Source organism: Desmodus rotundus, chromosome 9 (assembly GCF_022682495.2).
Source record: "Desmodus rotundus isolate HL8 chromosome 9, HLdesRot8A.1, whole genome shotgun sequence".
NCBI classification, from domain to species: domain Eukaryota; kingdom Metazoa; phylum Chordata; class Mammalia; order Chiroptera; family Phyllostomidae; genus Desmodus; species Desmodus rotundus.
Window position 1 is genome coordinate 28,781,840 of NC_071395.1, and position 13,015 is coordinate 28,794,854.

The 13,015-nt window shown below is 37.4% G+C and overlaps 2 protein-coding genes across 2 annotated transcripts in view; one reads left to right on the top strand and one right to left on the bottom strand.

Annotated features, from left to right (window-relative positions):
* The window catches only part of ANXA10 (annexin A10), a 59,642-nt gene extending 55,765 nt beyond the window's left edge, over nt 1-3,877 (top strand). Inside the window, exons 11-12 of the mRNA XM_024568722.3 lie at nt 1,485-1,607; nt 3,553-3,877. Coding sequence (XP_024424490.3) covers nt 1,485-1,607; nt 3,553-3,621 — 192 coding nt within the window. The 3' untranslated portion in view covers nt 3,622-3,877. The remainder of the gene's footprint in view (nt 1-1,484; nt 1,608-3,552) is intronic.
* Nucleotides 3,878-6,836: 2,959 nt separating this feature from the next.
* The window catches only part of LOC112312428 (probable ATP-dependent RNA helicase DDX60), a 74,098-nt gene continuing 67,919 nt past the window's right edge, over nt 6,837-13,015 (bottom strand). Inside the window, 2 exon segments of the mRNA XM_053911770.1 lie at nt 6,837-7,969; nt 8,069-8,131. Of these exon segments, the coding sequence (XP_053767745.1) occupies nt 7,867-7,969; nt 8,069-8,131 (166 nt within the window). The 3' untranslated portion in view covers nt 6,837-7,866.

The following is a 13,015-nucleotide window of genomic DNA, read 5'->3' on the forward strand; positions in this document are numbered from 1 at the left end:
TCAGCCTGTTCTCAATTTCAGTGTCTTTGGTGACATTTTGCTTGCTTGTTTGTTTTGTTGATTAGGTTCCTGTTAAAGGTGAGATCATATGATATTTGTCTATCAAAGAAATTTTAATAGACAAACTTCTTAAAAGTAGCCACCGTGCTGGGGTAATATGCTGATTGTCAAGAATAGTTCTGTTATATATCTTGGTAAAGATTATTTTTTATTTGTGTACAGGAACCCATGTATTCTCGGAACATGGGAGGAAGAGCAAATGCTCACTGCCTTCCTTTTCTCTCTTGTTCTATTTCCAAGCAGAAAATGTTGATTTGATTTAAAAAATTATAGAAAATTTTATTTTGGGCAATGCTATTGGATGATTTCAACAGTTTTCTTCTCCAACATAGAATAAAGCTTCACCTATGAGTGACCACAGAACATAATCACAATTACTCTGATTGTAATTATGCCCGAATGAGGCTACTTATTCTAATAACAAATAAAAACTGTACTCCTGCTGTGTGTGTTGTCACGCAAGAAAGGAAGGTATGTGTCCCCCAAAGAGTCTGCAGGTCAACAGGGGGAATATCTGTTCAAGTAATCAAATTTTTGATATGAGGCCTTTTCATGTAAAATATTGGTCAAAAGCTATTTTCACCACCCACAACCAAAAAAAATGTCTGTGTTTTTTTCCGGCAGACTTTACATGAATGTTATGAGTTAGATGTGACAATCTGGTTAGATCATTCATTTTAGTCACCTCAAATTAGGAAAAGGTTGTTAGGGGTTCCACACCTAAAACATTCAGACATCAAATCTTAGTTTATGCTCACCAGCCACAGGATGTCACCATTGCCCCACTTCAAAAGACAGCTTAAAATTTCTTTGTAAAACAGTATCTTTTCTGAGGCTATGACACAAAAATTGATTTTTTTTTTGTACTTTAGTATTCGAGTTTAAATCAGTAAATGTGTCAAGTACCTGGAGTGTTTACATTTACAATTTTCAATAATGAACAGGCTATAAAATAAAAACCGTAATCCTTGTGTTAGACATGTGAACATTCCTCTAAGAGTTTGGAATCTCCTCCCACCTGGCCCGGATTCCCCACCCCTCACGCAGCCGAGAAGAGTTTTTACCTAGACAGAGAACATGAGAAGATGTGCATTTTACAGTGCAGTGTGTGAAGGCTGACGAGGCTGGAAATTGCAAATCAGGGTGAAAGGAGAAGGGCCAGCATCAAGGCAGTGGCCCTGGAAGTAAGAGGTTAAGAAGAAAGATAGGTGGGATTCCTCACTGTCTGTGTGCACAGTGCGAGAGGGGAAGGGAGAGGTCACTCTCAGAGTCCAGCTGGGGCAATTCCTGGATGCGGACGCCCGTGCTGGAGGGGTACAGGAAGAAGAGCAGATTGCTTCAGAAGAGAGGATGGGCTTCTTGTAGACCGGTTAACTGTAAGCAGTGTCTTCTCACTTTTTTCCTCTTCTGCCTGTATCTTTTAGGACTTTGGCTTCCACAATAAAACTGTGATCAGGACGCTAGTTGCCAGAAGTGAAATAGACCTGATGACCATAAGGAAGCGATACAAAGAGAGATACGGAAAATCCCTATTTCATGACATCAGAGTGAGTCTCCCACACCTGGTTTATTTTGACCCATAATTTGTTCTTTTTTGAAACTGAAACAAGAGCTTAAATTTAAATAACTTCATGTCAGAATCTAGAAAGTTAAATAGACTGACAGGGACAGTTGACTTCAGTCCATCAGACAGCCCTTTAGTGCATCAGCAGGGCTGAGGAAATCCCTTCCCATCAGTGACAGATCTTACTCCTCTTCCATGTGTTTTAAGCAAAAACCATTGACGTAGTGCTGTAAAACATTCATTTCCTAATTGTGTAATTGTTTTATGAGCTAAATTCTGAAGTGTGATCAGCATCGAGAAAATACATTTTGCCACAAGACCACCTAAGTTGTGAAGAGGCTCCTTCGATCGGTTCAGCAGTCCTCTCAGACTGTCATAGAAGGCAGGGCTGCCAGTCAAATTCCATAAACCGTAATCTGGAGGCATTTAACCGGGAGTTATGTAAAATTCTATATATGCATAGCCCTTTAGTCCTTGAAGGGCAAAGAAGCAACGATTCAGAAGTAACAGGCCAATTTTACATTCTGATATGTCTAAACTTTACCCTGGATTTTGATAACACCTAGAAAAGAATTATCAGAATGTACAGTAGAAAATGAAAATGCTTGATCTTTTTTACAAAAAAATTATAAAGAATTTCAAGATGGCACCAGCAGAACATTAAACCAAATGCAGGGCCCTGAATATATTTTAAATTTTATTTCACTCATACCTACCTTGTTTACATTGGTTTTCACTGAAATTTTCAATTGCATGAACAGCTTCTTAAATGAAAGAGTGGCCCAGACTCAACTCGACAACCCAAACCCAGAGATCACAAAAAACAGAAGACCCTGTAGGCCCTCAGGTAGCCAAAGTGGTTTTTAAGAGGAAGAGTTGATGAACCAGTTAAGAGAAATCCTATTCTGTGTCTTTGATAAAACTCTCTTTACATCACCTTCAAAATCCTAAACTTTTAGTGACGATAAACATTTCTCATTGTGAAATGCATGTCATAATCATTTTCTAAATGGATAAAATAATTCTAATATATTTACTGCAAATAATCATAGCCATCTCAAAATCTACTGATATTTACATATTAATGCAACTTTACTATGTAGATTTAAAGCAGTAAATTATAATTATATGACATTGTATAAGAGAAGGTTAATATGATGGCTGATTCTTAACAAAGACAAGTTTTAGAGTTCCATTTATTTATTACTATCATTGTTTTGAAAAACTTGGAAACTATACAAGGTTATAAAAAGGAAGATAAAAATTACCCTAGTTTTCTACTACAGATAACCAGTAATAAAATTTGTTTTAGGTGCTTTTTGTCTTTTTAAAAATATATATAAATATTAATATGTTTTACTACTTAAAAGGTTTTTTAGTGTGTAAATTGTAAAGTATATAAATTATTCTTTATTATATATTGCTTTTTAATTTTTTACTATAATACATAATATTATGGTGTACATTTTTGAGCATAAATCATTACGCCCATCAATACTTGATCATTACTTCCTTAGGATATATTTCTTGAAGTAGAATTACTGCATTAATGAATAAAAATTTAGAAGTCATGTTACGGCATATTGTCAATTTGCCCTCCAGACACTGTAAGGATTTATAGCAATAATATTAGGATACCCTTTTCTAACTTGAGAAGAAGATTTAACTCTACTTCCAGTTATTCTTTTTATAAATACACACTAGGGTTCAATTAATTTTATATAAACCCCTTTCTACTAACCATGGTATTATTTTACAACAACTTCCACTGGGAATAATTCTCAGGACATATTAAATCTTTAGAGGAAAAAAGTAAATAATTTTGGAAAAGCTAATGGCCCTCGGGTCTTTCATACTGTAGTTCAGAGGAATTACGGGTTTTTTCAGAAATATTGTAACATTTTATTTTAAATACACTTTTTTTCCAGAATTTTGCCTCAGGGCACTATGAGAAAGCTCTGCTTGCCATCTGCGCTGGGGACGCTGAAGACTACTAAATCAAGGGGAGGCTTTAGAGGGCTGTGCACCCCACTTTATGGACCTGTCACATACGGACTTCTGTCATGAATTTGCATTGTCAGCAGCATTATAAAAAACCATAAAATCATATTTCCCCTTCTATCTTTAAAATTATTCTAAGCCAAAGAAAATAGTGATGAATTTATGTGAGACTGAATTTTTACTTATTATCTAAATGAACAATTTATTAAATTGTGTATAATGGCATAATAAAAATTATTATGTTGAATTCGATTTTATTTAAATGTGAAATATACACTCCCTACAACCGAGACTCTGCTTGCGGCTGTCCTTAGCGTGCTTGGGAAACAAGCAAAAGCACAGTGTGTGGCCAGGTCTCTTAGAAGAACATTCAAATCTCTTGCACAAATGCCATATAGCTAAAATGAACATGTAAAGCCACCTTTAAAAGAAAATAAAGGTATAATACAGCAAAATACAGTCAAGTATATGCTGATCAGACTTAGCTGTGAAAGACACTAGATATAAAAATAGGGGAGTATGGGGGTGTGTGTGTGCGTGTGTGTGTGGCAACCAGTCTGGTAAAGGTAATTCACCTCTAGCTAATATTTTTTAATGTTGGTGCCTGAACAACCACTTGCCCACAGCTTTTGTTTTCACGTCTTTGTTTTTTAAATCCTTACCCGAGGACATGTTTTCATTGCTTTTTGGAGGAAGAGAGGAAAGGAGGGAAGAAGAGGGAAAAAGAGAGAGAAAGAGGGGGAGAGGGAAAGGGAGAGAGACGGGAGAGGAAACATCGCTCGGCTGCCTTCTCCTATGTGCCCCAACAGGGAATCGAACCTGCAACCTGGGTATGTGCCCTGACCAGGAATTTAGCTCACAACCTTTTGGTCTGTGGGACAAGGTTCCAACCAACTAAGCCACGCTGGCCTGGACAAGCTGTTTTCACTTCTTAATATCAGCATCCAAGTCTTTTGAAAATTATTTTATGGTTTGTGCCATCAGTAGAGCCTTATGTGTCTCAACATTCAATATATTAGAAGCAGCAAGAAAAAAAAAAACAGCAACTCACTGAGGTCAGATTTGGGAGAGACTCTAGCTCACCGCCACAATCTACCCTAGAATAAAAGCAGAGACATGGATGGATGAGCCGACAACAAAGGGCTCCCAACATAAGGAAGGGGAAACCCAAAAACCAAGATCATAGGAAGCAGTGATTAATGAAGTTGCACAAAGAAAATGGGACACATTTACAAAGTTGGAGGAATCACCCTACCTGATATCAGATTATACTATAAGGCCATAGTCATTAAAACAGCCTGGTACTGGCATAATAGCATATAGAACAATGGAACAGAATAGAAAGCCCAGAAATAAACCCATGCCTTTATGGTCAATTAATACTCAACAAAGAAGGCAAGAATGCACAGTGGGGTAAAAGATAACCTATTCAATTAATGGTGTTGAGAAAATTAGATAAATAATGTGCAGAAAAATGAAATTAGACCAATTATCTTCTTATACCATACACAGAATAAACTCAAAATGGGTTAAAGACTTCAGTTTAAGACTAAAAACCATAAAAATCCTAGAAAAAAATATAGGCAGTAAAATCTTGGACATTTCTGGTAGCAATATTTTTTCTGATTTCTTGGACAAGGGAAACAAAGGAAAAATAAACAGATAGGACAACATCAAACTAAAAATTTATTGCACAGCAAAGGAAAACATCATCAAAATGAAAAACAACCCACTAAATGGGAGAACATATTCACCGACGATACATCCAATAAAGATTAGTATCCAAAATTTATAAAGAACTTACAAAACTCAACACCACAAAAACAAACAATCCAATTAAAAAATGGGCAAAGGACCTGAATACACACTTCTCCAAAGGACATACAGGAGGCCAGTGGACATATGAAAAGATGCTCCATGTCACTAATCATCAGAGAAATGCAAATTAAAACCACAATGACCCCTAGCTGGTTGGAGCTTTTTCCTGTAAACAGAAGGGTCATGGGTTCAATTCCTAGTTAGGGCACAAGCCTGGTTGCAGGTTAAGTTCAGAAAGGCAACTGATTGATGTTTCTCTCACACATCTATGTTTCTCCCTCTCTTGTTCCCTCCCTTCTCCTCTCTCTAAAATCAATAAGCAAGTCCTTGGGTGAGGATTCAAAAAAAAACACACAATGAGATATCACTTCACACATGTCAGAATAGCTATCATCAATAAATCGACAAACAGCCAGTATTGGTGAGGATGTGGAGAAAAGGGACCCCTTGTGCACTCTTGGTTAGAATGCAGACTGGTGCAGACACTGTGAAAAGCAGTATGGAGTTTCCTCAAAAAATTAAAAATGGAACTGTCTTATGACCCAGCAATTCCTCTTCTGTGAATATCTCTGAAGCAACCTGCAACACTGATTTGAAAGAATACATGTGCCCCTCATTCACTGCAGCATTATTTACAATAGCCAAAATTCGGAAGCAGCCCAAGTGCCCATCAGCAGATTAGTGAATAAAAAAGCTGTGGTACATTTACACAATCAATACTACTTAGCCATTAAAAAAAAAAAAAAAGTAAATCTCACCTTTTGTGACAGCATGAATGGACATGGAGATTATTATGCTAAGTGAAATAAGCCAGTCAGAGAAAAACAAATGCCATATGATCTCACTTATGTGTAGAATCTGATGAACAAAATAAACAAACAAAATAGAAACTAACTCAGATACAGAGAACAGACTGACAGCTGTTAGAGGGGAGGGGCTTGGAGAGCTGGGTGATAAAGGAGAAGAGATTAAGGAAAACAAACAAATAAACACTACAGACTCAGACAACAGTATGGTGATTACCAGAGTGGGGAGGCGGGTGGGGGAAAGTAGAAGAGGGCAACAGGAGATTTGGTCAACACACAAAACAATATACAGATGATGTATTATAGAACTGTACCCCTGCAATGCCTCAGAGGGGCCCCTGCCTTCCTGTAGGGGGCAGTGCAGGCCCCCCCAAGGGTTGACTCTTGAAATTTATATAATTTTATTAATTAATATCACTCCATAAATGCAATAAAATAAAAAATAAATAAATATATAAATTGGGTTTGGTTTCTATGTTTAAAAAAATTATCACATTTCAAGCTGAAAAGAATAATTGTTAGAGCCATTTGGCATAGCTACTCTACAAGCTAAAATTCTTAGAAGAAAAATATTGTTAGAATTCATGATGAGATTTTAGATATTTAAATAAAAACCTTCTCACTAGGACATCTTTTTAAAAAAAATATTTATTTTTCAGAGATTGGGGAAGGGAAGGAGAAAGAGATGGAGAGAAATAGCAATGGGAGAGATAAACATTGATTGGTTGATCAGTCACCTCTCCTATATGCCCAATTGGGGACCAAACCCAAAACCTAGACACGTGCCCTGACTCAGAAATTGACTGGTGATGATTTGCTTTGTAGGACAATGCCCAACGAACTGAACCATGCTGCTCAGAGAAGACTAGGACATCTTTTGATAAGTTGGTCAATACATTGTGAAATCTATAGTTTAGCTAGGTAATACATTTTATTTCATTGGTACAGAATGACAAATCAAACCCAAATCCAAACTTCAACAATGAGAGACTTTATTTGAAAAAATGATTGCAATAGGCGAAGAGGCATATTGCAACAGGTAAAGGGAGGCAAGTGAAATAAGTAAAACTTTCTGCCTCTGAGGTCTTCAGCAGTCTCCAAGGTCAACCAGAAAAGAATGTTAATTTGTAGGGATAAGCAAACCAGCCTAGAAAGAATCAGGTGTGAGGGAATGGTGTGATGCGTGCTGTGATTGGACAGTTGATCTGGGAATGTCCTTGGCCAACCGACCACCACTGCCTAGCTGATCTGAGATAGTTGAACAGGGAACCTGAGCTGAGAAGGTCTCCAGGCCATTTTCAGGAGAGGCCTCAGTGCGGATTAAGGTTCAGGGCCTGAGGGGAGGGGAGAAGCCTGATTAAAGTTGGTTCAGTCAAGTAAGCAGATATTTTGTCAACAGGAGAAAACAGTTCAGCTAATCATTTACGAGACCAAGAAAAGGAGGGTTACGTTGACGATGTCATAGGTAAACAAGCGGGTCATTTGAAAGTCTAATCTAAGTCATATTAGAAAGGGTGGTTCTTTGCAGTAAACCATTTCCTGAAACATGGAAGACCAAGAACATTTCTTGACCATCTCTGTTTTCTAGGAGCACAGTACCTGGGTAAAGTTTAACATTCAGTCTTTTTTTCCTAAGATTTGATTGAATGCTTTACTCAGTTGTTTAAATGCTAACACAACATTGTCATCTTCATCATCACATAATTCACTCAGTGAAATCCTGTAAAAGATTAAGAGTTTCAATAATTATCATTGCTATTTGTACTTAATGATGTTTAGCTGGTTATATGATCTTTAAATGCAAAATTGTTTATTATACCTGATGGACCGAACAGTAAGTGCAAAATCCTTGAGTAAATGATAAGCATCTCCCATATTTAACCTGTAAAAAAAAAAGACAAAGTACCATTTAAAAGAATAAATTTGTTTTTAGTGTGTTATCAATCTACAGTAATGACATAAATTACCATCTAATTGCTGACTTTTCCACAAAAAATAAAGGTGGATATGGAAAGACTGCAGAGTAGTGTGTGTGTCCTTTGCAGCCATTATTTTATTATGCTCATCTTAGCCCTAAACTGACTAAACTAGTAAAGAGGCTAATCATGTATCAAAACCATTATGACTTGTCGTTCTTTTATGTAGTAGTACATTATTAGTACCAAATTGAAGTATGTCACATAGGTTAAAAACAGTGCCAAATACAAGTGATGTCACTGAAAATGCAGTATAGGCAGCTCCAAGGGCAAATCCTTCCACAGAAACATCAAAAATATGTATATAAGTACACATTGCCAGAATCAACTTTGTCAGAACTCTGGAAAACAGTCAAAGGTTTGAGTCAAATAGTGAAAAAGTTTAGAAAAGGTAGAAAAGTTTTGTGATACCTGATCTGCCCTGTCTCCACCCTCCTCCCAGTTTAGGGATAATCTTGAAGACAGCATCCTGTTGATACTAGCCAGGTGCTGGGAGCAGCGAGGGAGGGGCCCTAGGAGGAGGTTGCCCGAAGCAACGGTAAACAAGCTATCTAGGAGCTTGAGGGATCTCCCCGCCCCTGTGTGGAGACTTGGCAGGGGAAGTGCAAATCTGCCATTCTGGGACCGATTGGCTGAGAAGCTGGATGCCTCTACAGCACAAGGAATTACGGGCAGAAATATTTAAACAGAAGGAAGACAGAGATTTTCTTTCTCTTCCTCGGGGAGCCACCTGGATGATGGTGCTGGAGCTGCCTGTGTTTCCCAAAGGGCAGTGTTTTTAAATAGGATCGGGCTGGCCTGGCAGAGGGTGGTGGAATTAATCTTCTTTGTGTATCCAGAGACTATGGATGCTGAGGCAGAAGCCTGCCATTCTTCCAAAATTGTGTAGCTTTTGTATCTTATGTTGTTTTAGTTTGTAAACTAATCTTACAGAAATGAGATAATTAAAAACTAACAGAGGGGATGATAGGGGAATTTAAGAGTTAAAGATTTTAGCCTTCGTTGATAGACTCAAGTGATCCATGCATGTTGAAAGCTGTTATTCCAAAATTGGGTCCCTTTTGGATAAAGACTCCTTTCCTTTTTCACCAAACCTTTGCCTCCAGAATTTTGCTTAGAGGGTGGAGGTGGGCAGCGGGACCCCACTTGCTGTTCAGGAAACTGTGTTCCCAGTGTTGCCCTGACCCCTGGTTCCAGAGGGAGCAGAGTTGACCTTTTTAACAAGGAATGCATTCATCTGTCTGTTTTAACGGGTGTGGTAGCCGGATAAAGGATTGAGGTGAGGAGCTTATCTTCGTTTTGCCTAGCTCAAACCTCACTCAGGAAGGGAAAGTGAAAAGGCAAAGGGTAATCTTTTGCCTACCATAGCTGGCTGCCTAGGGCAAAAGATTACAATTGAGTCAATGCAACTGAGTAATGAAAACCTGTGAGAGAAATCTGGCAACGAGTAAACAGTGTATTGAGGAATTATTGTAGAAAGTCATGCTCATGCCTAGGGCAGGACACATGCTTAGAAAAGACCCGAGCAGACCCTCTGGCTGGTCTTCAAGATTAGTACGAGCAGGAAGTGAAGGAGAAGACAGAACTGTAAATTCAGTAAGTGTTTATAGGAGTATCCAAACTCAGAACCAAACTTCAAAAAACGGGAGAAATTTTTTCTTCATTTTTCCTCTCTTCCTCCTTTATTCTCTTTCTCCTCCTCCTTCTCCCTCTCTCTTTCTCTGTCTCTCTCACACACACACACACACTTTTTTCACTTTCCTTTCATGTTATCACCCATCTTGTGTTCCAAAAATTCTCTGTCAAAACACTAGCTGAATATAAACTAAAATAAAAAATAAAGACTTTGGAAATCACACCTAATGAAGAATACAGACTTTAAAAATAGTTTAGAAAAGTCACTAAGTAAAACAACACACAGTGGTCTACATCCGGCCAAAAAAACAAACCTTGAGAAGAGAGAAAATTCCAGAATTACATGACAATATTCAAAATGTAGAGCTCCCAGATTTTGAAGCATGAAAAGAAACAGGAAACTGTGCCCATTGACCCAAAATTATCAGAAATTATGCCTGAGAAACAAACAAAAAAAATAAGTATAAGACATAAAAGACAAATAACAAAATGGAAAAAGTAAGTCCTTCCTCATCAATAATTACTTTAAATGTAAATAAATGAAGTTATTCAATGAAAAGTTAAAGATTGGCCATATTGATAAAATATAGACATCATCTAAGCATATACTGTCAGGGAGAAACTGACTCTGTATCCAAAACCACAAAAACATGGAAAGTGAAAGGATGGAAAAGATACTTCATGTAAATAATAAACAAAAGAGAGCTGGGGTGGCTTGTACTATCAGGCGAAATAGACTTCAGGTCAAACACTGTGACATGAGACAAGAAATACATTATATATGGATAAAAGGGTTGATTCATCTAGAAGACAAAATGATGACAAACATAGACCCCAAACAACAGAGCCCCTAAATATATGCAACAGACACTGGCAGGATTAAGGGAGAAATTGACTGTTAAAGTAATAGTTGAATACTTTAATACCCTCCTTGCAATCATGGATAGCACATCTAGAGAGAAGAGCAATGAGGCAATAAATGACTTAACACCGTAAGCCAACCAGACCTCACAGACAGAGATGACTACATTCAGCAACATACTTTCTTGTCACGTGCATACCAAGCATTTGCCAGAAGAGCCCATATTTTAGACAAAACAAATATATTTAAAAATGTTCAAGTCAGACTAACTTTTCATACCACAATGAAATGACATTACAGATCATTAAAAGAAGGAAAATTGGAAAATTAGCAAATATATGGAAATTAAACAGCACACAAACCATGGATCAAAGAAGAAACCACAGGAGAATTAGAAAGCCCTTAGACACAAATGACAGTAAAGGCACAACACGCCAAAACTTACAGGATACAAAGAAAACAGTGCTCAGGAAGGGATTTCTATGTCAATACCTACAATGAAAAATATAAAAGATCTCAAATCGACAACCCAATTTTACACCTTAAGGAACCAGGAAAAGAAGAGTGATCTAAAACCTAAGTTACCAGAGGAAATGAAATGAAAAAGATCAGAATGGTAATATATAGGAGACCGTTCTGTGTGGCGTGGGCCCAGCTCCCACTCAGAAAGGCCAGTGGAAAGCGAGGTCCAGCACACAGGACCACGCCCAAGGATGGGTTCTTCAGTGGGGAATCAGGCCTGCATTGTACCTAGGCCGCTTTGAGACTTGCTTTTTGCTAAAACTTCCTCACCCTGAATTGAGGCAGCAAATGTCTACTGCGAATCTTTAAAGTAACTTCCTAAAATCTATGCTAAACCTTCCAAGGATGAGTGTAACCAGTTCAACCACTTTTCCCTTTACATTTGCAAATATCCTTCCTTTTTGATGTAATTAGCAACATCCTCTCCTTTGTTTTCTGCAAAAGGTAACCACCTAAAGCAAACCTGTGCCTAGTAAATGAGGACCATCTTCAATGTAATGTGCCCAGAAAAGCAATAAAAGCCTGTCAAGGCAGGGGGTCAGGGCATTCTCCCCTTGAGAGAATGGCGGTGCTGTCCCTTCTCCACAGGACAGGGTAGTCCGTGTGAATTTGTCTTGTCTCAGCCATAATGCCACGGACACTATAGGCTGGTGACCACATCAGTAATAAATGAAACAGAGAATACAAAAATAATAAAGAGGATCAATGAAACAAATGTAGGATCTCAGAAAAGATCAACAAAATCGATGAACTTTTTAGCTAGCCTGACAAGGGAGAAAAAGAAAGATTTGAATAAATAAAAGCAGGAATGAACATGGCAACATTACTACCTATGCTATAGGAAAAAATAAATTATATGAGAGTACTATAAACAACTGAATCTACACCAAAAATTAGATAATCTATGTTAAATGAACACATTTCTAGGAATACACAAATTACCAAAACTTTTAAAATATATAGAAAAATCTAATAAAACTTGGCTTTACTGGTAAATTCTACCATTTAAAAAAGAATTAATACCAACCTTCGTAACTCATTTTATGAGCCTATATTACCCTGATACCGAAACCAAACTGCAACATACAAGAAAGCTACAGACCAATATCCCTTATGAATACAGGTACAAAGATTCTCAACAAAACAGCAGCAAACTGAAAGCAGCAGCATATTTAAAAGATTATACACCATGACTTTGTGAAATTTATCCCAGGAATGCAAAAAATTCAACATGAGAAAATCAATTAATGTCCATACTACCCAAAGCAATCCATAGATTCAATGCAATCCCTATGAAAATACCAATGACATACTTCGCAGATTTAGAACAAATATTTCAAAAATGTATATGGAACCTAAAATGGCCTAAGAGCCTCAGCAATCTTTAGAAAGAAGATCAATGTAGAAGGGATCACAGTTCCTGTTATCAAAGTATATTACAAGGACACTGTAATCAAAACTGTCTGGTGCTGGCATAAGAACAGACACATAGATCAATGGAACAGAATAGAGAACCCAGAAATAAACCTATATCTCTGTGGTCAATTAATATTAGACAAAATGAGGGGGGAGGCATAAAATGAAGTAAAAATAGCCTCTTCAATAAATGGTATTGGGAGATCTGAACAAGTGCATGCAAAAAAAGTGAAACTAGACCACAAACTTATACCATACACCAGAATAAACTCAAAAAATGGATAAAAGACTTAAACATAAGCTGTGACACCATGAAAGTCCTAGAGGAGAATATAGGCAGTAAAATTCCACATAT